Below are 22,079 nucleotides of genomic sequence, written 5' to 3'. Positions count from 1 at the left end.
TGATAACTGAAATTAATCCTGATTAAATTGCATTTTTTCCAGGCTGGGGAGAAGTGGATGTTGCCTGATAAATGTCACAGCTTCATGTGCAAACCGAATGGGGAAGTTATTTCCATAAATCATAAAATAAACTGTGAGAAACTACGTAAACCAACCTGCAGTAACAACCTTCCCAGTATCAAAATTGAGGAAACGTGTGGCTGTCGATGGTCATGCCCCTGTAAGTATGAAGCAATGCAACAGTGAATCTATATTATCTAAGGACAGAGCAGAGGCCTAAAAGATCCTCATTAAATAGTGTTTCTCATGGACTGACAGTACTCACAGAATCATAGAGTCATACAGCACAGAAACAGGCCCTTCAGCCATCATGTCTATTGCCAATTATTAAATACTTGTCTATAGTGTTGAACTGTTTATCAAACAGTGTCAAGAAGGATATTTACTTTTTTGCTCACTCTATGATTATTCCTTATCCCTTTCTTTCCTTTATGCTATTTATATGTTGATTCAGACTTTTGGACCTGACTGCTTTAATTGAGTATTGTGCTGTTAATTCAATTTCCTGTGACTCATTGGCTGAGTTAAATGTCCTGGAGAACTCAACAGCAAACAGACGTGGACTAGCCTCTCGACATGAGGTCCTAGATTCCTAATTAACAGATGATCATTAAAACAATTTCTGAGCTGGCAGATCCAGAGATATAAGGGGCTAAATTTTCAACTTTACCACATGGGCCATAACCAGCAGGAGTAGATTGGCAGTCTGTTATAGAACACATTGGTTTTCATTCCACTGAGGGTAATGTAACAAAAATGTTGAATCAAAAGGAACAAGATGGAAATATGTTTCTATCATTGCAGGGTGCAACTGCATCAAATAATGAAAGAAGAAATTAATAGATAGGCAGCAAAAATATGGCATAATACAGAAAAATCTATTGTTGCACTTTGTTGTAGTACAATATCAATTCAGAACATTACAATATAAGCATTACTTGGAATATCCATATTGCTGTTAAGTGCCAGTGTTCTTCTAAAGTAGAATTTATGGTCTACAGCAGGCACTGATTCCATAGTTTTGGTTAGTTCAATGTCGCATTTTGGAGACAGTGTTTTTCAGATGAGTTGCAAGACCAAGACTTGATCTGCCAGCTTAGGTTGGTGTTTCTCTTGTGAAACATGTTCTTGGAGAGAAGCGGAGGATTTTCCCAGTACTTTCATCACCATTAGGGTTACCTGGCCTGGCCAACACCCACAACATACAAGCTTGTCGTATTGAGAAAATATTTAATTGACTTTAGAATATTGAGTTAAAGAGCTACTGTAGGGGCGCCTTGATTCATACCAGTAAAATGTGAATTTGGATTAAAGTTAGGAAATTCACCATGCAAAGAATAATCAACATATAGAACAAACACATAACTCTGGAACCTTTTAAAGAAGTAACGGACACTGAATAATGGGGGAGTGAATGGTTAGATTAGCCGAAAGACATGGTCATAAGCATTTTGGGATCAGGTCATCATATTTGTTGTTCTGTGGAACTTCTTATCAATATCACAGAATGATATTGATCAGCTTGTAAACTGGGCTGGATAATGGTAGGTGGAATTTTATCCAGACAAGTGTGAGGTGGGGCGGGGGGGGGGGTGGTTGTGGGGGGCATTTAATAAGGGAGTATTGAAGAACAAAGTGACCTTGGTGTACAGGATCAAAGATCCTTGAAGGTGGCAGCACAGGGAGATAAGGTGGTAAAGAAGGCATATGGGATACTTGCCTTCATTAGCTGGGGTATAGAATATAAGAGAAGGGAGGTCTTGACATAATTTTGTAAAACAATGGTTAAGCCACAGCTGGAATATTGTGTGCAGTTCCAGGAAGGACGTGATTCCATTGGAGAGGGTGCAGAGGAGATTCAGTGGGACATTGCCTGGCGTGGAATGTTTCAGTTATGAGGAGAGACTGGGTTTGTTTTTCATGGAATGGAAAAGGCTAAGGAGGGTTGGGGGGTGTGGGGTGGGTTGGGGGTGGGTATCTTATACAAAATTATCAGAGGCACAGATAGGGTGGATTGCAAGAAACCTTTTCCCATAACATGTCTAAGATCAGAGAGCATAGGTCTAAGCTAAGGAGTAAGAGATTTAGAAATGATCCAAAGAAGAATTTTTTTCACCCAGAGGGTGGTTACAATCTGGAATACACTGTCTGAGAAGGTGGTCAAGGTGGACACTCTCATAAGGTTTAAGAGGCATCTTGATGCGCACTTGACTCATCTAGGCATAGTAAGCTACAGACCAGTTGCTGGTAAATGGGATTATTATGGATTGGTATTTGGCAGTCTCCATGGACGTGGTGGGCTACAGGATCTGTTTCTGTGGTGTATGACTGTATAACTGGCACACATTGGGTCCTGTGCTTAGCAGCAAAAGAAAACAGTCATAACACATCAAAAATAATTAATGAGTCAGGAAGAATTTGGGATGCACCATGGCCTAAATATATATATATAAAATTGGGCCTCACAATCAAGAAATATATTTTCATCTTAGCTTTTGTGTTATTCATCCATTGTAGATTATGAACACCCAATCTTCTAACTCAGAGTTAAACTGGCACTTGCAAGAAATAAGCATACCTTAATAGATCTTTATATTGGGATGTGCCAAATTGATATTAAGCCATTGTGCAAAATGCTCCAGTAAGCTTCTCTTTATTATGATCTTGTTATCTTAAATTACGAAGGGATTTCGAAGGTTGGGCATGGAAGTAGTTCCACCTCAGAGGAAGTCCAAATCAAGGCCATAAATTTGTCACAACTTGTCAAATGTTGAACTCGCTATCACAATGGGATTAATAGCATTGATGTTGTTATGGAGAAACTGGATAAACACACAAAGGGGTAAAAACGAATATAAGGATATGTTGTTAAGATGAGATAAGAGAAAGTTAATGTGGAGCATAAACAATTGCTCTCACAGTACTGGAAATATTATGCAAGCAAATTAGGTTTTGTTTTCTTGTTCTATTAACAGGTGTTTGCACAGTAACTGCACAAACAGAGTTTGCTACTTTTGATGGGCTCGAGTTCTCATTAACTGGAAGGTGCTCCTATGAGTTGCTACAAATAGAAGAGCAAGATACAAAAATAATTATGCACAAGGGTCCATGTTACTTGGTCTCCAGAGAAAATTGCATCAAAGCAATTGAAATCAAGCAGTACAATACTGCAACTTTGCTACATGATGATATGACAGTAAGTTTGAACGGGTCAGCTTTGGTCTGCTTTCCATTTTCAATGGACGGAGATGTCAGCATTGTTTATTGGACTTACAGCTGTTTAGGAGGTTTGAATAATGTGAGAGGGGAATTTATAAATGGCCCAGGATTTGTAGTCAGAAGCAAAGCAATGTGATAATCACTGATCTCAAAGGAGATTCTCCTTAACAAGTTTGCAATTTCTGTGCCAGAACCTTCCTTTTCTCTATGCCAGTTGCTGGGCCAGCATACCTGGAAATAAAAAGCAAAATTATTAATACATTTTTAAACATAGAACAGAGTTCTACATAAAAGTTTGAAACTTGGTTGTCAAATCTCTAATAATTAAAAATCTTTTATATTTTGAAGCATTATGTGAAATAAAGACATGCCGAATGGAAACAAACCCAATGGTGCAACAAGTCCACATCAACCATCAAGCAGCTGTTCACACTAATCCTACTTTAATCCTGTTTTTTATTCTTCTTATATTCATAGAACATAGAACACTACAGTACAGTACAGGCCCTTTGGCCCACAATGTTGTGCTGACATTTTATCCTGCTCTAAGATCTATCTCACCCTTCCCTCCCACATAGCCCCCTATTTTTCTACCATTCATGTGTCCATCTAGGAGTCTCTTAAATGTCCCTGATGTATCTGCCTCCACAACCTCTGCAGGCAGTGCGTTCCACGCACCCACCACTCTCTGTGTAAAAAAACTTACCCCTGACATCCCCCTTATACCTTCCTCCAATCACCTTAAAATTATGTCACCTCATTGTCGCACTGGGAAAAAGTCTCTGACTGTCCACTTGATCTATGTCTCTTATCATCTTGTATACCTCTATCAAGTCACCTCTCATCCTCCTCTCCAAAGAGTCCTATGGTCTCCCCTTGCCTCCCCCCTCAAGATTCTAGCAATCACTTACGCTAGAAGCAATTTACCTAGTAGCCAGTTTGCCTACCAACCTGCACATCTGTGGGATGTGGGAGGAAACTGGAGCACCCAAAGGAAACCCATACACACCACTGGAGGTCAAGAGTGAACCTGGGTCAGTGAAGGTGTGAAGCACCTAGCTCTGCCACTGTGCATCATGATAGACAAAATGAGATTTTTGTTGGGGTAGGTAGTTTGTTAAGCTCAGTTCTCCATTTAAGTCACCTAGATTTCCATCTAAACAAGTTTCAGTGTGTTTTGTAGCTCGACTAGTTTGTAATAAGCTAATATATATATATATATCAGTTCAAATGCTTTTGATTCCTTTGCAAATAGTGCAGGATGCAGAGGGCACAAAATTACCTGCATTTTTTTCAGAATTAAATTGCACAAGAAATTCCAAAGTTGGTGTTGATTTCTCAGTGCAAAGACAATGATTGCTGATGGACTTGCTATCACTTTTGAAATCTGGGGCAGTGGTTTTTCTTTTTTTCCAGTTTATAAAGAAGAGGCAGTTAAATATTACTAAATTGAGTATGGTGCTTTTTGTTCATCATAGAAAGAGGCTTTTTAACTTATCTGTTACTTGTATCATGAATTTTAATTAATTCTCCATTCCTTTCCCTTAGGTTACAGTCAATGGGAAGCTAGCCCGTCTTCCCTTAACTGTTGGGAATATGGATATTGTTGACCATGGGTCCAGTAACTTTGTAGCAAATATTCCCAATTTGGGATTAGTTCTCATCTTCAGTCCACAAAGCAACCTTTTCGGTCTTTGGGTTTCTCCCACGCTGTTCTTTGCTAGAATATCTGGACTTTGCGGTGAGTGCTGAAAATTTGAGTGGCAGACAGCCTTCTGCCGAGATTGTTGCAATTATTGTTAGGAGCATTTATCAGGCCTCCTAGGAGAAGCCTAGGATTTAAAATCGACTCCATGGCATATAATCAATTACATCTCACTGCATCAGAACTCATTGTATCAGACTTCATTATAGATTAGATTAATTTATTTTGATACGAAAATACATAAGACTTCATTGTATTGTACATGAGACTTCATTGTTTGTAAGCAAGTGTATCTCGACATTTGCTGGCATGACAGTCTTGCAACCAGGATACAATAATATGAAGTAACTTGACAATGTTTTGCCTAATTCTCCCTGGTATGAGCCTGAATCTATCTGTATTTTAGTAAAGGTTTCTTGTTAAAGATCATGACCAGAAATTATGAACAGTTTATTCTTTCATTTTCTGGTCTGGGAGTGCTGAGGAAAATGACTATTAGTGCAAAAACTAATCTCAGGTTGTAACAGAGGGGGTTGAATAATTGCAGATAGATTGACATAAGTTGAGTGTTAATGTCGCAAGTACTATATGATGTACGTGTACCTACACCATGCAAGAGTAGTCACTGAAAGAAATGTAAATAGTTTTTAATGTAAAGTGGGGGAAATGGATGGAATTTCCTACAGGCCTGTTTTTTTGTTGCTTACTGGAGACAGCATCAGTAATTACTAAGATCTTGATGGATTTAATTGTCTTTATATTTGTTTATACATATTTTTATCTAACGGCTGCCAGTTAACAGAAGTCATTACCCATCCACAGTTACAGTGTTTCATTCATCTCATACTTGCACCTCTCTGTAATCACGTACCTGTACATCCCAGATCTCTGCTGATGCCAGTCTGTTACCCACTTACTCCTTTAAGCATAAGATCAGCTGGGTTTGACGCAGCATTCCTGTGGGGAAGCACCTGACTTGAACTGAATGCTGCTTCCAAGAGAGCAAGTCGCTGATCAGAAACTCACTGTATACAATGACAGCTGGGGTCCACCTAAAGGAGACTAAACTGCTGCTGAATGTTATTTTTGAATAGTGAAAAATAATGTATTGGATTTAAATAAATGTTTCATTTTATTTCCTTAATTGGGATAACAAACATATTGGAAAATTCCATCTGTGATTTTCATTGCTCCGTGTCCTGTAGCTGTTCTTCTGTTGGAGTTGTCCCCCTAAAGTTCTCTGCTTCTTCATCCCTCTTCCCTTTTAAGATGTTCTTCAATGCCTGCTGCTTTAAGCAGATTTTTAGCCACCTTCTATTATTTCCATATGTGGAATAAAAACAGAAGGTCAGGCAGCACCTGTTGAGAGAGAAACAGAGTTTGCATTGCAGGCCGATTACCTTTCATCAGAACTAGGACAAGTGAGAGCTAAACCAGGTTTTAAGGAAAGTTAGAGGGGAGAAGACAAAGATAGGTCTGTGCTCGAGTGGAGGCCAGCAGAGAGTAAATGACAAAGGAATGAAGCCAGGTGAAAAAGGGTGGAAAAGGCATTTAGTGAATAACAAATTAACTGCATCACCCATATGTTGCTTGATGATTTTTTTCATGTGGCTCATTTTACTTAGGGGGGCGATTCCTGTCTTAGACATCTTTTGTTTTATAGCTTGGAACATACTGCATTAAGGATGCCCTGTAATTCTTGTAATGTAACTCTTGTCAGATAACATCTTAATTGACCCCCACCTCTGCTTTCCCCTTTGTTTCCAGGAACATGTGACAACAATCAGTTAAATGATTTTGAACTTCGAAATGGTTCTATTGCTGAAAGTAGCCTCTTGTTCATAAATGACTGGACTCTGAAGGAACCATCACCGCAGCATTGTGCCGAAGAAGTGCCACAGGTCCATGACTGTGTGTCAACAGGCGATCAATGTAACATTCTGCTCTCCTCAGTATTTGAGGAATGTCAGAAGGTGGTTGACCCACAGCCATACCTCAGACTCTGTCAGAAGAAGGCTTGTAACGGCAGTGAGGTGTGCGACTCTATTTCTGCATATAGTTTCAGGTGCAAACTTCTGGGCATCTGCGTCAGTTGGAGGTCGGAGAGTTTTTGCCGTAAGTAATCGCTTTGTGTGTTAAATCCCTCCCTTTCAGTGATCTCACAGGGGATCTGACAGGCCCAGCCTAGAGCCATAGAGAGACAAAGCACAGAATCTGGCTCTTTGACCCAGCAAGTTCACACCAACCTCCTAATTTTACACTAATCCTATTTTTTTTATTTTCCCCACATCCTCATCAATCTCCCCCAGATTCTACCACTCACCTACACAATAGGAGCAATTTATCTACCGACCCGCATGTCTTTGGGAAGTGGGAAGAAACTGGAGCACTGGGGGGAGCTCCACACAGCCACAGGGAGAGCTCCACATGGACAGCACCCTAGGTCAGGATTGAACCTGGGTCTCTGGTGCTGTGAGAGGGCAGCTCTACCAGCTGTGCCATTGTGCCAGCAGGTAGCAATAATATGAAGCAGTTGATACATTCAAAATGAACCAGTTCTTCATTTATATGCATGCTTAAATTAAAGGGGTCCCTTGGGCAGATAAAGAAAAACTAATTCCTTAGGTAGGAGAATCCAGTACAAAAAAGTATGATTATGATTAGAGACAGATCACTTAGGAGTGGAATCAGGAAGAAGATTACCACATAAAGAGAAAATTAAATTTGGAATCCCTTCTGCCAAAGGTGGTGGATGATGGAATAATTGGAGTGTTCAAGACGGGGATCGACTGAATTTTGTTGGCTAAGGGTATCAGAGAACTTAGGGGAGATGATAAAGGGAGGTTAACCATTGCTTCATTAATTGATGGAGTGGGCCTGAGGGACTGAACGTTTTGAATGTTCTCCACCTGGTTGGGCTGCATCTGGAGTATGACATTCAATTCTGGTCACCCCATTACAGGAAGGATGTGGAGCCTACAGAGAGGATGCAGAATAGATTTACCAGGATGCTGCCTGGATTAGAGGGCAGATGCTATAAGGAGAGGTTGGACAAACTTGGGTTGTTTTCTCTGGAGTGGAGAAGGCTGAGGGGAGACCTGAGAGAAGTTTATAAAATTATGAGAGGTGTAAATAGAGTAGATGGCCGGTATCTTTTTCCCAGAGTTGAAATATCTAATATTAGAGGGCATACATTTAAAGTGACAGTGGGAAAGTTCAAAGGAGATGTGCGGGGCAAGCTTTTTACACAGAGAGTAGTAGGTGCCTGGAAATCGCTGTTAGAGGTGGGGGGCGGAGGCAGATATGATAGAGGTGGTTAAGAGGCTGTCAGATAGGCACATGAATGTGCAGAGAGTGGAGAGATATGGACTATGTGCAGGCAGAAGGAATTAGGTGTCATTAGCTTAATTGGTTTGGTACATCACCTTGAATCTTTCCTACTAACTCTTTCACTCTCACTTGTTGAACTGCAGTACATTATCTCTTCAGCAATATCAGGAGCCCCTGTGGACACAGATATAACACCCCAACCTGTGTGCTTGTGTGCAGACTGTGGAGCACCTTGTTGGCCACAAGTGTTGGGCTGAATTGGTGTTGCAGTTGAGGTCCTGTGCTTCATGTTGCATTTCACACCAAAGAAACCCTGTTTCAAAGGGCAGCGCAATGCGCAGCTGGTAGTGTCGCTGACTCACAGCATTAGAAACCCAGGTTCAATCCTGACCTCGGGTGTTGTGTGTGTGGTCTGCACGTTCTCCCTGTGACTGCTTGGGGTTCCTCCGGGTGCTCTGGTTTCCTCCCACATCCCAGAGATGTGCAGGTTCACAGTTTAATTGACCCTAGTGTGTCGGTGAATTGTAGAATCTGTGGGGAGTTGAGAACGTAGGGAGAATAAAAAATGGGATTAATGCAGGATAAGTGTAAATGGGTAGTTGGTCGTCAGTATGGACTAGGTGGGCTGAAGGGCCTGGTTCCAGGCTGTACCTCTTATGACTTTGATTCTAAATTGTGTACTGTCATAAAGCTGTTAGCTGCTGGAGGTGATCTGCACTCAGTTAACACACAAGGCTGACTCCTTTCATGAATGTGAAACTTACCAATGCATTAAATATTGACATGCCTTCCAGCCAATACCAATGTCATATCCAATCAATCAGCTGCTCAAAACAGGAACCAAGCAACTGACATTTCCCTAGGTTCCAAAATTCCCAAAGGAATAACTGGCATCCCCCTTGTAGGTGGTGGAACTTGTTGACACCACAGGGTAACTCACGATATGAAGAAGTGTTACATCAGTATTTCCTACCTTCATGTATTCACATGCACACAATGTTGTCCTGCTAATTATACTGTATTTCACTGACACTAGTCTTCAACATTGGATTTACACATTGGACTGAACGATGTACATCTTTAGGGCAACATTTTGAAAAGACCTTGAACTGCTGACTAACGGCTGTGATCAGCTATGCAGAGTTATGAAAGCAATAGCTGGAGCTTGAGCTCCAACTTGCTATTGCTGGTGTCAAGTCAGCACCTTACATAGCTTGGCTTACTTATAACAACACAAAAGGGAGGCCATTCAGCCCATCGGGTCCATGCTCATTCTCAGCAGAGCAATCCCATCAGTCCCATCCTCCTTCTCCTTATTTTCCTTGTAACCCTCCAACTTATTCTCTCTCCCATCAATTCTCCTCGCCATTGAACCAAGAGGTAACTTACAGTAGCCAATAAACTGTGAGGAGAAACCAGCGTATCTGGCAGGAACCTGCACAAGTCATGGGAGAGAACATGCAAAGTAGGCAGCACCCAAGGTCAGGATTGAAGCCGGCTCCATGGAGCTGTGGGGCAGAAATTTGAATGACTATCTATGCCACCATACCATGTTGTGAACCACCTGCTCTGTAAATACATTAGATGCACATACTCCTAAAGCCTTGTCAATGTGTCACTCATGATCCTCACCAACGCATACACGTGTACATTAGTCACCGAACTGGAACTGATTTGGCAACCGAACTGACCAAACAACAGGATCCATGAAGTCCAATTTCTGCAATTCATAGAGTATATTTTGCTTTTATCCATCATTGCCTGTTTTTTTTTTCTCTTCATTTTAGCCATGCACTGCCCTAACTCTTTTGTGTACGAAGCTTGTGGGGTAAATTGTATCCGGCACTGTAAAAACATTGCAAACATGAATGCTACAAATTGCCTGGGTTCTCCAACTGAAGGCTGCTTCTGTCCAGAGGGCAAACTGCTATTGGAAGGGAAGTGTGTCACTGAAGATGTCTGCACTCAATGCACGGATGAGCAGCAAGTTCATCATCAGGTACATGTGTAACAACAGAAAGTAATATTAAGATGCTGGTGCTGTTAAGGAAACAAATGAAACTAATGCAGACTTTGGACATCTGAAATCAAAACCATTGAATATGACAATTCTCAGCAGTACTCAAAAGGAGGCAATTTTAACCTAAAACTACCCATTGGTAACTTGATGGGATTGGTGCAAACCAGTTTTATAAACCAGTGGAGATGAATGATCAGGTTCACCTTCAATCTAGCTCATGCCTTGGATTTTGCCTCTGATGGGATTCCTGTGGCCACACTATTGTTTCACTCCATGTGCATCCCGAGGTCCCACCCCGTGTGGTGACTCCATGAAACACAATGATCCACAATGGCCCATCAGATCCTAGTCAGCGGAAACCAGCGTCCCGCCCATGGACCTCCCTGATAGCCTTCTGATATCTCCTGCTTTCAGCACACATGTTCTGTATTCCTGCACTGCATTGCACAGGTGCAGAAGTTCAGAATGTGCTGATGGACATGGATTGAGTGATTGGGTGAAAACCTGCCAAATGCAGTGTAATGTGGGGCAGTGTGAGGTCATGCACTTTGGTAAAAGGAATCAAAAGGCGGATTATTATCTAAATGGAAAGAGACTGCAAATGTGTGAAGTTCAGAGGGATCTAAGCATTCTAATGCATGAATCACACAAAATTAGCAGGCAGGTCCAACAAATGGTTAAAAAGGCAAATGGCACATTGGCACTTATTGCAAATGGGTTTGAGTTTAAGATTAGGGATGTTTTATTACAATTGTACAGGGGGTTGGTGAGGCCACACCTGGAATACTATGCACAGTTTTGGTCCCCTTACCTTTAAAAAAAGGACATAGTAACGTTGGAGGCAGTCGAAAGGAGATTGACCAGGCTGATTCCTGGGATGAGAGGGTTGTCCTATCAAGAGAGGGTAGACAGTTTGGGTCTGTATTTCTTGGAGTTTAGAAGAAAGAGGGGTGATTTTATTCAAATATATTGACAGGATAGATGTTGAGATTTTTTCACATGTGGGAGTCATGAACAAGGGAACATAACTACAAAATAAGGGGATGGTCATTTAAAACTGTGGTGCACAGAAGTTTCACCTCTCAGGGGCAGTGAATCTCCAGAATTCTCTGCCCCCTGGGTGGTGGAGGCCAGGTCATTAGATATATTTAAGGTAGAGATAGATAAGTATTTGAGGGTTCTGTGGAACTGGCACAGAAGAGGAGTTGAGGCCAGCATAGATCAGGCATGATCATTGTAAATGGCAGGGCAGGCTTGAGGGTTCTGGTTGCCTCCTCCTGCTCCTAATTCTTGGAGCCAACGGTGGATGACTAGGGGTTAGAGTACAAGTGAGGGTGATGGAGGAGGTTCCTTTAGTAACTAAAAAGTGTAAGTACATTTACCCAGGTTTGTGAGGTATGACAGTTTTCACAGTTTGACATCATTATACTTTTTTGAAGTCAGCTCTGAAACATGTCTTGCTACCATTTTCAATCACTCAAGATGAATATCCCTCCATGATCACACCCTCTGAATGTGATAGTTCCTTTACTGAGAGCCTAACACGTGACAGAAATTTGATGCTGTAGCCTCTCTGGTATTTGGGGTAGGGGTGAACGCTCCCACGTTTCACACTGGATCCTTGGCCCTCCCAATGAGGAGGTTCAGTGTCTCTTCATCCAAATTCTTGAGGGAAGAGGAAGCAGTGGTGCACATTTCAGGACCTTAATAAGCTTTGAAAATAAGTTTACAGGTATTGCAAAAGTGTTTGGGCTTCAATCTAAAAATTAAATGAGACAAGGCCATGCATGCTGCCAACAATCAAAGAAACTGAAATGTCTACAACTCCATTTAAAGATTAGCCAAGAATTTAGAACAAAGCTTCAGAGACAGTTTAGGAAGAGAATTTGGAGATTTTGGTGGGGAAAACTTTGGTGGGGAGGGAAAGAGGCTTTCAGAGAAAGTCAGAATGGCAAGACTGACTATCCTTTATTACAAGCTTTCTAGAGGGAATTTCACAATAGAGGACAGGATGAAACAAAGAAGAAATGAAGCAACATGAAGTGAAGAATTGCGTGTTTTGAAATTTTTGTGGCAGGGCGAATAATAGCTTCGGCAAACGTGTCATAGCATGGACCAGCAAAAGGCATTTAACATATTTCTAATGTGCTTTATTTTGTAGTATTTGGATACATGGATACCTCAACATGATCCCTGCCAGCTGTGCATGTGCTTAGAAAACAAACAGATCAACTGTACAAACCGGCCCTGCCCTACCGTAACTGGTAAAAACACTATCAGCAGCATTAAGAATGACTCTGGGCGTTTAAATGAATGAACAAATTTGTTTGGCATTAACCTCTTTGGTGGGGGGAATTTGTCTACTTAAAATATGCAGCAATTTCAGGGCTATAGTTTCCCAACAAAATGAATATTATTGGAACAGTGATTTCCAATTGTTTCCCTAACTTACTTAAAAAGTCATTAATGGCATTGCTTAAGTAAACATCACTAAAGCAAAAATACATGCTAGCAAGTTCATTAAAATGACCATTGGAACCAGTCAATAAACTGAATAGCTAATCCTCACATTGTTGTAAATCTTAACACTGGAAGCTCCCTTTTAAAGCCCAAACTCTGAAACTTGACACCCTCAGCAACCTGGGCACTGCAACCTCACCTTGTCAGTGTGAATGCTTATGCTAGCAATATTCTAATGCTCCAAACTCATGGCTGTATGAGCTAACAAAACTATGAACTATGAGGGGAACATAATGCATGCAACTAATTCTGCAAAATTCAGTCATCATTTCCAAAACACGAAAGCCTGTTCTGATTGTTGATTTCAAACAATGAATTTTTTTTTTCCTTCTTCTCTCTAGTACCCACGTGTGGCACCTGTCAAAGTCCTGTATTAAAGCGGGTCGCTGATGAATGTTGTCCACAGTATGAATGCTGTATGTATGAGCATTTCTAGCACTTGAATACAGTATTCAAAATACATTAATGCTTTATGATTTCTGAGGAAAAATAGAGCACTGTAGTTTCTTTCTGCATAATAGACATAAGAGACTGGTGAAAGGATATTTTTTACAGTTTTTTTTACATTGTTTACTACAAAGTGAAAGGATTTTTTTTCCTTCATTGAGTTAAGTACAGAAAATGCTTTGCTTAAATGGGTGTTATCTTCTGGATTACTTAGCAAGGTATACTACTGGCAAAGACTGCTGGCATGACATTATAATGTTGAACAATGTATGTTTGGAGAATGAGGGAAAGTTCGATTTACACTCACAACCTGGCAAGTAAATTTTGCTAAAAATACTTTGTTGTGGTGTGTTTGTACTTTGATATCACTCATTTTACATGCAAATTGTTATCATTTATTGGCTGCATTTGGTTCTCTATTTGTAACCTACTGCAGCCCCAGTGCCATCTGAGATTGCAGCTTCCTCCAGTCTGACCCACATGCATAATTCTTAGTTATATCCTCAGATTATTGACATCTTGGTCCTAAGCTCTAAAATTACTTGATCATTTTCTCTTCCATTAAGTTGCTCCTTAAAACCTAGAGCTTTGATGAAGGTCACCAGCCCTAATATCTCCTTTATAGTTTAATATCAATTTTGTTTAATGGTATTTTTCTAAAGCATCTTGGTATGTCTTAGTATAACAGTGCCATGTCAATGCAAAATGTTGTTGTAAAGGGTATTTACCCAAAGATTTGTAATTAAATCTTAAATGTGACACTATCATAGTTAATTCATTTATGAACTGCAACAGCAGCACTATACAAAGACAAGATGATAACTGTATGTAACCATAAACACCCCCCCCCCCCCTTACAACCTTACCACAATGTGTGAGTTGTTTCACTTCCATTCTGCCCTCAGAATGTGAAAGAAATCAGTTTCGTTGTGATATGATTTCCAGGAACCTTGACATACACATCCTTACCAGGTAGATCATTCAGTAATTCCTGACAGAAACAAGATCAGAAGGAATTTTTTAGTACAAAAGCAGAATACAATTATTTGAAATAAAAGCAGAAAATGTCAGGAAATAGCTATCAGGTTAGGCAACCATTGTACAGAGAGAAACAGAGACAGCCTTGACGGCCTTACTTCAGATGGAAGACATAAAAGTTTCACAGGTTTTAACAGGTAGAGAGCCAAAAAAGAATTTCAAATTATACTACTGGATACTAAAATACCATATTTGAAATTCGGAGACACAAGAGACTGTGGATGCTGGAATCTGGACCAACAAACAATCTGCTGGAGGAACTCAGAGGGTCAAGAAGCTTCTGTGTTATTTCAGTAGGAAATTTATTCCCAACTAAAATAACGTAGAAGGCAACCCCTAGTGTTACTGTGTTAATGTCCTGTGACATAAATTTAAGAACAGAATACTTTGATGATGAAATAATTGTGCATTTTGTTCAATGCTTCATGCATTGTGCATCTTTACTTAAAGTTTAGGAGTAAGCAGCAGTTCTCTAATGATGAATGTTCTTCATTTCCATAGTTTGTGATTTTCAATCCTGTGAATTGCAACCTATCCCAAACTGTGAAGATGGGAGCTTACTTTCACTGAAGAATCCAGGCGAATGCAGGGCAATTTATGAATGTGGTGAGTTTTTAGGAAAATTAGTTACTCACTAGTGAACAGTTCTTTCATTCCTAGTGGCAGGACTGCTACATTTGGTGTCACATGGAGTTGCAGTGTAAACATCTTTTGTGTTTAGTGACCAGAAAAATATATCATTTTACAAGTCAGAGTAATGTATTATATTTGTCATTTATTTTATTAATTTGAAATTCCTTAAAATCAGTACAATATGTGGCATGTATTTTAACACAAGTAGATATTTCAGAGGTCTCTGCTGGCCTTGTTATGGTCACCAGCCCTAATGTTATGGTGTAGGTCAGAGAAAGGGCCATAGATTCCATTTGTTGAATACATACTCCCAACACAGACCTTTGCCCAACAAGAGAGAAAATTATGAGGAGCACACACATTTTTACACTTTGCACTGTTGTCAACTAAGGCAACACAAATTGCTGTCAGCAGAGCGGGATAGATAGTCGGCTGGTCTTGCAGATATTTGTGAACTCTAGAGTGCCACATCTTGAGCTGAGCCTACACTTTCTCATATTGAACTACCGCTCTACCTGGGTGGTTGAACATTAGAGAAAGTTATTTGCCAAAGGGTAAAGCAAGCACTAATTGATTGCTGTGCTAATAAGTTTAACAGTTTGAACGTCTACTTTTAGCACACAATTTTGATCCTATTTGTGGATTGCCATCTTTTGAACTTGCCTGGAGGTTCTAAACCAGAAAATTGTGTCTCTCAGCTGGCTATAGAGTCATACAGCATGGAAACAGGCCCTCGGCCCAACTCATCCATGCCGACTGTGTTGCCCAGCAAGCTAGTCCCATCTGCCCACATTTGGCCCATAGCCCTGGTTAGTTGGAACTTGTGTGGAGCAATCTATGTAGATTCCAAATATCCACTTCCTGTGAAATCATCGAGTCTGCTGACTGTATTATGTTGCTAGATGACTGAGAGGCCAATGGAGATTGACTGACCTCTTCCCTTTCCTTATCCAGACCAATGGCGACCACTAGCCAAAAGCCAGTGACCAAATATTCGCTTTTTCTCCGAGTGATTCCTGTAAGATAGACTGGCACAACCGTTTTAGGTGAAAACCTGATCGGATTTTCAATCAGATTGTAGAGTCATACAGCACGGAAACAGGCCCTTTGGTCCATTGTGTCCACAATGACCATCAAGCATCCAATTACGTTAACCCTCCGCCAGTTCCATTTTATTCTCCCCATATCCCCATTGACAACCTCATCCCCAACCCAGGTTCTACCACTCACCTACGCACCAAGGGTGAGAGGTAAATGGAGCACCTGGAGGAAACCCATGCAATTACAGGGAGAACCTGCAAACTCCACACAAACTGCGCCAGAGGTCAGGATTGAACCCAGGTTGTTGGAATGTGAGGCAGTAACTCTACTAGCTATGCCACTGTGCCACCCTTGTTGCTTGATTACTGTTGAAATGTTGATGTTTCCGAAATTCTCCTGATTTCTCCCTTGATTTGCACAGTTCCAGGGCATGAAATAGTGACAGGACTTCGACTCCATGTCAATGCTGTATTTTCTCCCATACAGCTGACCACTGTTCAGAGACCAACAAATTGCCATGTGGCTCCTTAATGACAGCTGGGAAAAAGCAATTAAGTGGCAAACAGTCCCATAATAAGTTTCCAGGAGACCATTCCGCCACAAGCTTCAATTCCTTTGCCAAGATGATGTTTTGCACAATGTCGAGTTTCAGTTTAAGATCCCCATCTTGGCCACCTTGGTGGATTTTTTTGTGTCTGGATACGTTTCTGAAAATTGCCCCCTGAATTTGTACAAAGGAAAATTAACTCCTAAAACAAGACAAAATAAACCCATTCCATAAAAACATGGCATTCAACAGAGCTTTCACCATTGGTCTGTGTTAACTCACTTTGCTACCTGGTGCTGATCAGAATGTTCTTCATCTGATGCCAAAGATCCCAATGCACCCTCCCTCATACCACCCCTTTCTCTCTAAAACAATGTGGTTTACCCATTCTCCAGATGCTGGATAACTTGGCATTGATTGGGAATTAAATGTGGGACTGTTCAGTATGGTTCTGCCCCTTGTTAATAAACATGAAGAAGGCACATACTGCAATGGTAGATTGACTAATTGGGAGACATGATTATACCCATTCAGCATTGCTAGCCTGCAAGAGACACAAGAAATTTTGCAGATGCTGAATGTATCTGGAGCAATACACAAAGTGCTGGAGGAACTCAGCAGGTCAGGCAGCATCCATGGAGGGAAATAAGCAATCGACATTTCGGGCCGAGATCCTTCATCAGGACTCATGACTTGCTAGCCTGTAAGTCATGTTTGTCCTCCAGCTGCCAGAAAAATTCTATATCCCAACTTTAGGCCTGGGACAATATTGGTAAGAACTGAGGCACTGTAACCCACACCTCAAATAATTCTGTTCACATATATGTGGCACTGAATTGCAAGCAACAAAGGGTCACAGTACAGGTGTAGAAGTAATTAATAAAGTCTAATCCAGATGTTCTATTGTTTTCAGTCTGCAATAGGAACAAGTGTAAGAGCCGACCTATGAAGTGTCCACCGCATCGTATATTGAAAGCAATTGCAACAACATGTTGTGACAGATATGAATGTGTTTGCAGTTGCAGCAATGAAATTGTAAGCTGCCCTGCTGGATATTCAGTCAAGTCGGTAATAAATGATTGCAACTGCACCACGTCCCACTGCGAACCTAATGAGGTAACTGAAGCTGTACGCTGCTGTCTTGAACCTGGTTTCTGCAGGTCTTGAGCCAAATTGCTGTGCAGGAAAGTAGATATCATACTGGTGATATTGTCAGGGGATGCACCTTTGAGAGATTAATGCTCTGACAGTGTCTTATTCTGTGGGGATGATACTGTGAGAGTAAGTTACTCTGACAGGAAGTTACTCCTGCAGGATATTATGGTAAGGGACTATTACAATAAAGGCAGGTTATTATTAGGGGGTGCAGTGTGTACCATCTACAAAAAGCACTGTAATTATTCACCTATGCAACTCCTGATAGCACCTCCAAACCCACAACCCCTACCTCCCAGGAGGACAAGGGCAGCAGGTGCATGAGAACACCCCCACTTGTAGATTCCAAGTTGCACATCAGTCCAACTTGCAAATACATTGCATTCCTGCATTGTCACTGGGCTTAATTCCTGGAACTCCCCATCCAATGATGCTCTGTGAGAACCTTCACCAGAAGGACTACAGTGATTCATGAAGGTGGCTCACCAGAACCTATTCAAGGGCAGTTAGGGATATGCAATAGATGCTGGCCTTGCTGGCACAGACAGATCCCAGAAAAGTGAATAGAACAAAAATCTGAATGGAAGTTACTCTAAGGGGATGTTGCCATGAGGGTGTGTGACTCTGGGGAAGAGACTCTTGAATGTTTCTTTGGGGTGGAGTGGGGTGACTCTGGGCAGATGTGACTGTGAAGGGGTTGTGACTGTATGCCTGTGGTATGACCTAGAGGGATGTTAATGTGGAGGGTGTGTGACTACTGGGGGTTATGACTGTGGGCTGGAATGACTGTGGGGCAGTGTGACTGTGAAGGTTTTGTGACTGTTGGGTAAGATGACTGCGGGCTTGTGTGACTGTGAGGGATGTGTGGGTGTGAGGGGGGGAATGTGTGTGAAGGGGCAATGTAACCGTGAGAGGATCTTACTCTGAGAGTATTACCATCAGGATAGTAATAATGTGCATGTTACCATGAGGTATGTTAAAGTGGAGAGATAATATTGACTGCATGTTATAGTATCATTATACTGAGTGAGCATTACTGTGATTGTATATTACTGGTAATGATGTATTATCTAAAATCTAGGTCACTGTGGGGATATTCTATACGTGTCAGCTGTGGGTCAGGATAACACTGAATTAGAAGGATGTGGGTTTAAGCTCTATCCTGGTACTCAAGCACATTTTCCTTGCTGACACTTCATTACCAACTTTAAAGCGAGATGTTGGATTAAACCAACTTGACCTGATGCCATGATGGTGTGCTAGTGTGTGGGTTTGTTATTATCACAAGATATTACTGTACCTATGCATTACATGTTACATGATATATTAAGGTGCTGGTTTGTGCACATGACATTTGTTACTTTTCATGAACAGGTTTGCATTCATAATGATGTTGTCTACATGGTTGGGAGAACTTGGGAGGAATCTTGTAAGGAATGTTCCTGCACCAACAGAAGGGACAGCATCACAGGGCTTCTTGAGGTGCAGTGTGTTGTCAAAACCTGTAACAAGAATTGTCCAATTGTAAGTAAGAACACGTGAATTTTTTTATATGAAAATTTCAAACCTAAAGTGTGCACTTAATTGTTACAATTTCAGTAGAACTTGAAGGGTTTTTATGGTTTAAAATGTGGCAGCCTAATAGCAGGATTTAGCTGAGTGTTTAATTAATGCAAGACCAGAGCTGTCGATATTGGACAAGGTCAGGCATAAGATTTGCAATCAACATGTGTGACAAAGACTTCAAAGGAAGTTTATTACAAATATCCTTTTGACTAAACAGCAGTGACTGCATTGGTGCATCTTGAACATGAGATGAAGTTCATCTCTGAATCTGTGATCTTCAGGTAAGGACATTTTCTTCAAAAGTAGCACATGGCTCATGTGACCAGAGAGTCAATGGCTTCACCTCCTGCTCCCTCATAGTTGCAAAGATCCATCCCTGGGCTCCCATATATTACTCACCTACCTACTTCCACTGGGTAACCGGGTTCCAAAGTATGTCAGGTTCCTCGTATGTGCCAACACCCAACTGTGTCCCACCATCACCTCTTTCAATCCCTCCACTCACTTTAATTTGTCACACTACGTGACTGACATTCAATTCTGATTTGTCAGAAGTTTTCTCCAAATAAATATTGGGGCAACTGAAGGAATTCTGTTGGGTCCCCATTTTCCATTTGTCAACCTGCTTGTTATTTTAAATTTGGCCTCATACCACGGTGTTGTAGCATTGAATTGCACCATGAGTCAAGATCCCTGTTCTACAGTTGCTCTATCACCAACCACAAAACATTACCTAATCCATCCCAATCTCTGCTCATCAGTTGCTGAAACCCCTTTCCTCACCTTCTCCATTCCAACATGCCCATGGCCAGCATAAATTTGTGCTGTGCCCAATCCAAACTTGGCTGGCCCAATCCAATCTCATGTTAATCCCATTTATCCAAGATCCATGTGCACTTGTTCCATTTTCAAATCCCACCACAGTCTAACCCCTCCCTGTCCCTGAAGAACTACAGCTTTACAGTCCTTCAGGATGGCTGAACTCCTCCAATTTTGATCTCACTGGCATTCCCAGTTCTTCACGTTTGATGGTCATGTCTTCAACTACCCAAGTCCTAGCTCTGGAATTCCCTCCCTAAACATCCTGCCTCTCCACCTATCCTTTAAGATGTCCCTAAATATCCATCTTTTTGACCAAGCTTCCATGTCCATGTTCTGATTTCATCTTATTATCTTGACAACAAATTTTATTTGTTAAGGCTTCTAGAGAATGTTTCATGACATTAAGATTTGTTGTAGGCACAAGTTGTCAATTTGGGAATCAGTTCCTGGACCACTGAGAGGAGATGTTTGAGGAGGAGCCTTGTGATGACTTTCCATGTGGTAGACAACAGGAAAAAACCCCCACCCCCCCACCACCCCCCCCCCCCCCCCCCCAAATCAGGGATAGTCTCTCTTGAGGACTGTCACAATTTTGACATTTGTGAGGTGCTCAGGCTTGACGTCCTCCTCCCATACAGGGGAGGTGAGGTTGTGAATTTGTGTCAGAAGTTCCTCTCCACCAAAATTTTGAATCTCAGCAGGGCTGCTCTCTGTTCCTTGCTCTCTTTCATTATTATATGGCCTTTTCAACCTCTTGTTGGTCTATAATTGCCTGTAAGATGGATGTAGAAAGTGTGCTGTGGGGTCAGGTGAAAGACAGCTGCATCAAAGATAATGGGTCAGTTAAGAGATTCCTCAAAGTGCACCTTTCACTGGGAATTGCCTGCTTTTCTGTCCATTCCTGGCTCTCAATGGGATGGGCCCTTAAGTATTTGGGCCACTGTGTTTAACAGTGCTGAAAAATCCATGCATTTTAAGTTTATTAGCTAGTTACTGGATATCTTGTTGTCTTTTCACCCACCATCTGTTGTTTAAGTCCTAAGTTTTCTGTAGGACCTTCAGATGCCTCTGGGCTTGTTTTATTCTCCTCGTGGTGTGATAGAATTTCCAATCTAAGAGCACCTTGCATTCTTAATTAATTAGCTCCTGGATCTCCTGGTAATTCTCATTAAATACATCCTGGTGCTTTCTGATAGAGAAGCTTTTCATAAGTCTTCATAAGTGCTAATTATAGTGGACTTCAGGACACTATGGATACTTTGCGGCCTCTGTTGGTTGCAAACAGATTAAGCACCATGAACACTTTGAGGTTGGGAGTTAACAGGTTGTCTGTGAGGTGCCTACCGAGATGAAAGGTACCAGACTTTAGTATATTATAGCTCATTATAGCACGTTGCCAGTTAAGGTAATTAAATAGAAAAAAAAGGCTTCAGGCATCATTCATTATCTTGAAATTCTCCATCTCCAAACTCAAATATCAGGAGAGTGAATCTGACAGCTGGGTACACTTTTATTTAAAACAACATTTAAGTTGGTACCCAAAAGTAAATGTTGAATTTGAGTCAATAACAATCATGTGGCCCGTGATTAAAACAACTTGAGCCAGAGCTTGGAATGATTCCAGTGTGGGTAACTTTTCATCCACAGGGTTACAGCTACAGAGAAGAGGAAGGTGCTTGCTGTGGAAAATGCAAGCAATCAGTGTGTGAAGAAAGTATCTTGCAAAGAGGTGATGCAGACCCTGTCAAAATTATACATCAGGTGAGTGGGCAAGGCCCTTCCAGAAATGTTAATCAGTACATAGGATTTTTAAGACATGTTCCACAATGTGTTGAAATAATTTTTGTTTAGACATTTAAGTATCCTTTTACACATTAGTCTGAGGAGGTAAATTCCAAAATGGATAACTATTTTGGGGCAGATTATTCTGGACATAATTTTACATTGCTGATATTAATTTGAAAAGAATACTACTT

General features: G+C 41.1%; 1 protein-coding gene across 1 annotated transcript in view; it reads left to right on the top strand.

The window, feature by feature from the left end:
- vwf (von Willebrand factor) overlaps positions 1 to 22,079 on the top strand; it is an 81,268-nt gene that overhangs the window by 51,453 nt on the left and 7,736 nt on the right. The window contains exons 34-44 of the mRNA XM_052034163.1: positions 43 to 220; positions 3,036 to 3,256; positions 4,828 to 5,020; positions 6,752 to 7,099; positions 10,102 to 10,313; positions 12,496 to 12,598; positions 13,196 to 13,270; positions 14,841 to 14,945; positions 17,474 to 17,676; positions 19,090 to 19,239; positions 21,751 to 21,864. Coding sequence (XP_051890123.1) covers positions 43 to 220; positions 3,036 to 3,256; positions 4,828 to 5,020; positions 6,752 to 7,099; positions 10,102 to 10,313; positions 12,496 to 12,598; positions 13,196 to 13,270; positions 14,841 to 14,945; positions 17,474 to 17,676; positions 19,090 to 19,239; positions 21,751 to 21,864 — 1,902 coding nt within the window. The remainder of the gene's footprint in view (positions 1 to 42; positions 221 to 3,035; positions 3,257 to 4,827; positions 5,021 to 6,751; positions 7,100 to 10,101; positions 10,314 to 12,495; positions 12,599 to 13,195; positions 13,271 to 14,840; positions 14,946 to 17,473; positions 17,677 to 19,089; positions 19,240 to 21,750; positions 21,865 to 22,079) is intronic.

This window comes from Pristis pectinata, chromosome 19, assembly GCF_009764475.1.
Source record: "Pristis pectinata isolate sPriPec2 chromosome 19, sPriPec2.1.pri, whole genome shotgun sequence".
NCBI lineage: Eukaryota > Metazoa > Chordata > Chondrichthyes > Rhinopristiformes > Pristidae > Pristis > Pristis pectinata.
Note: the sequence above shows the minus strand (reverse complement) of the source record. Positions and strands in the feature narration are given on the sequence as shown.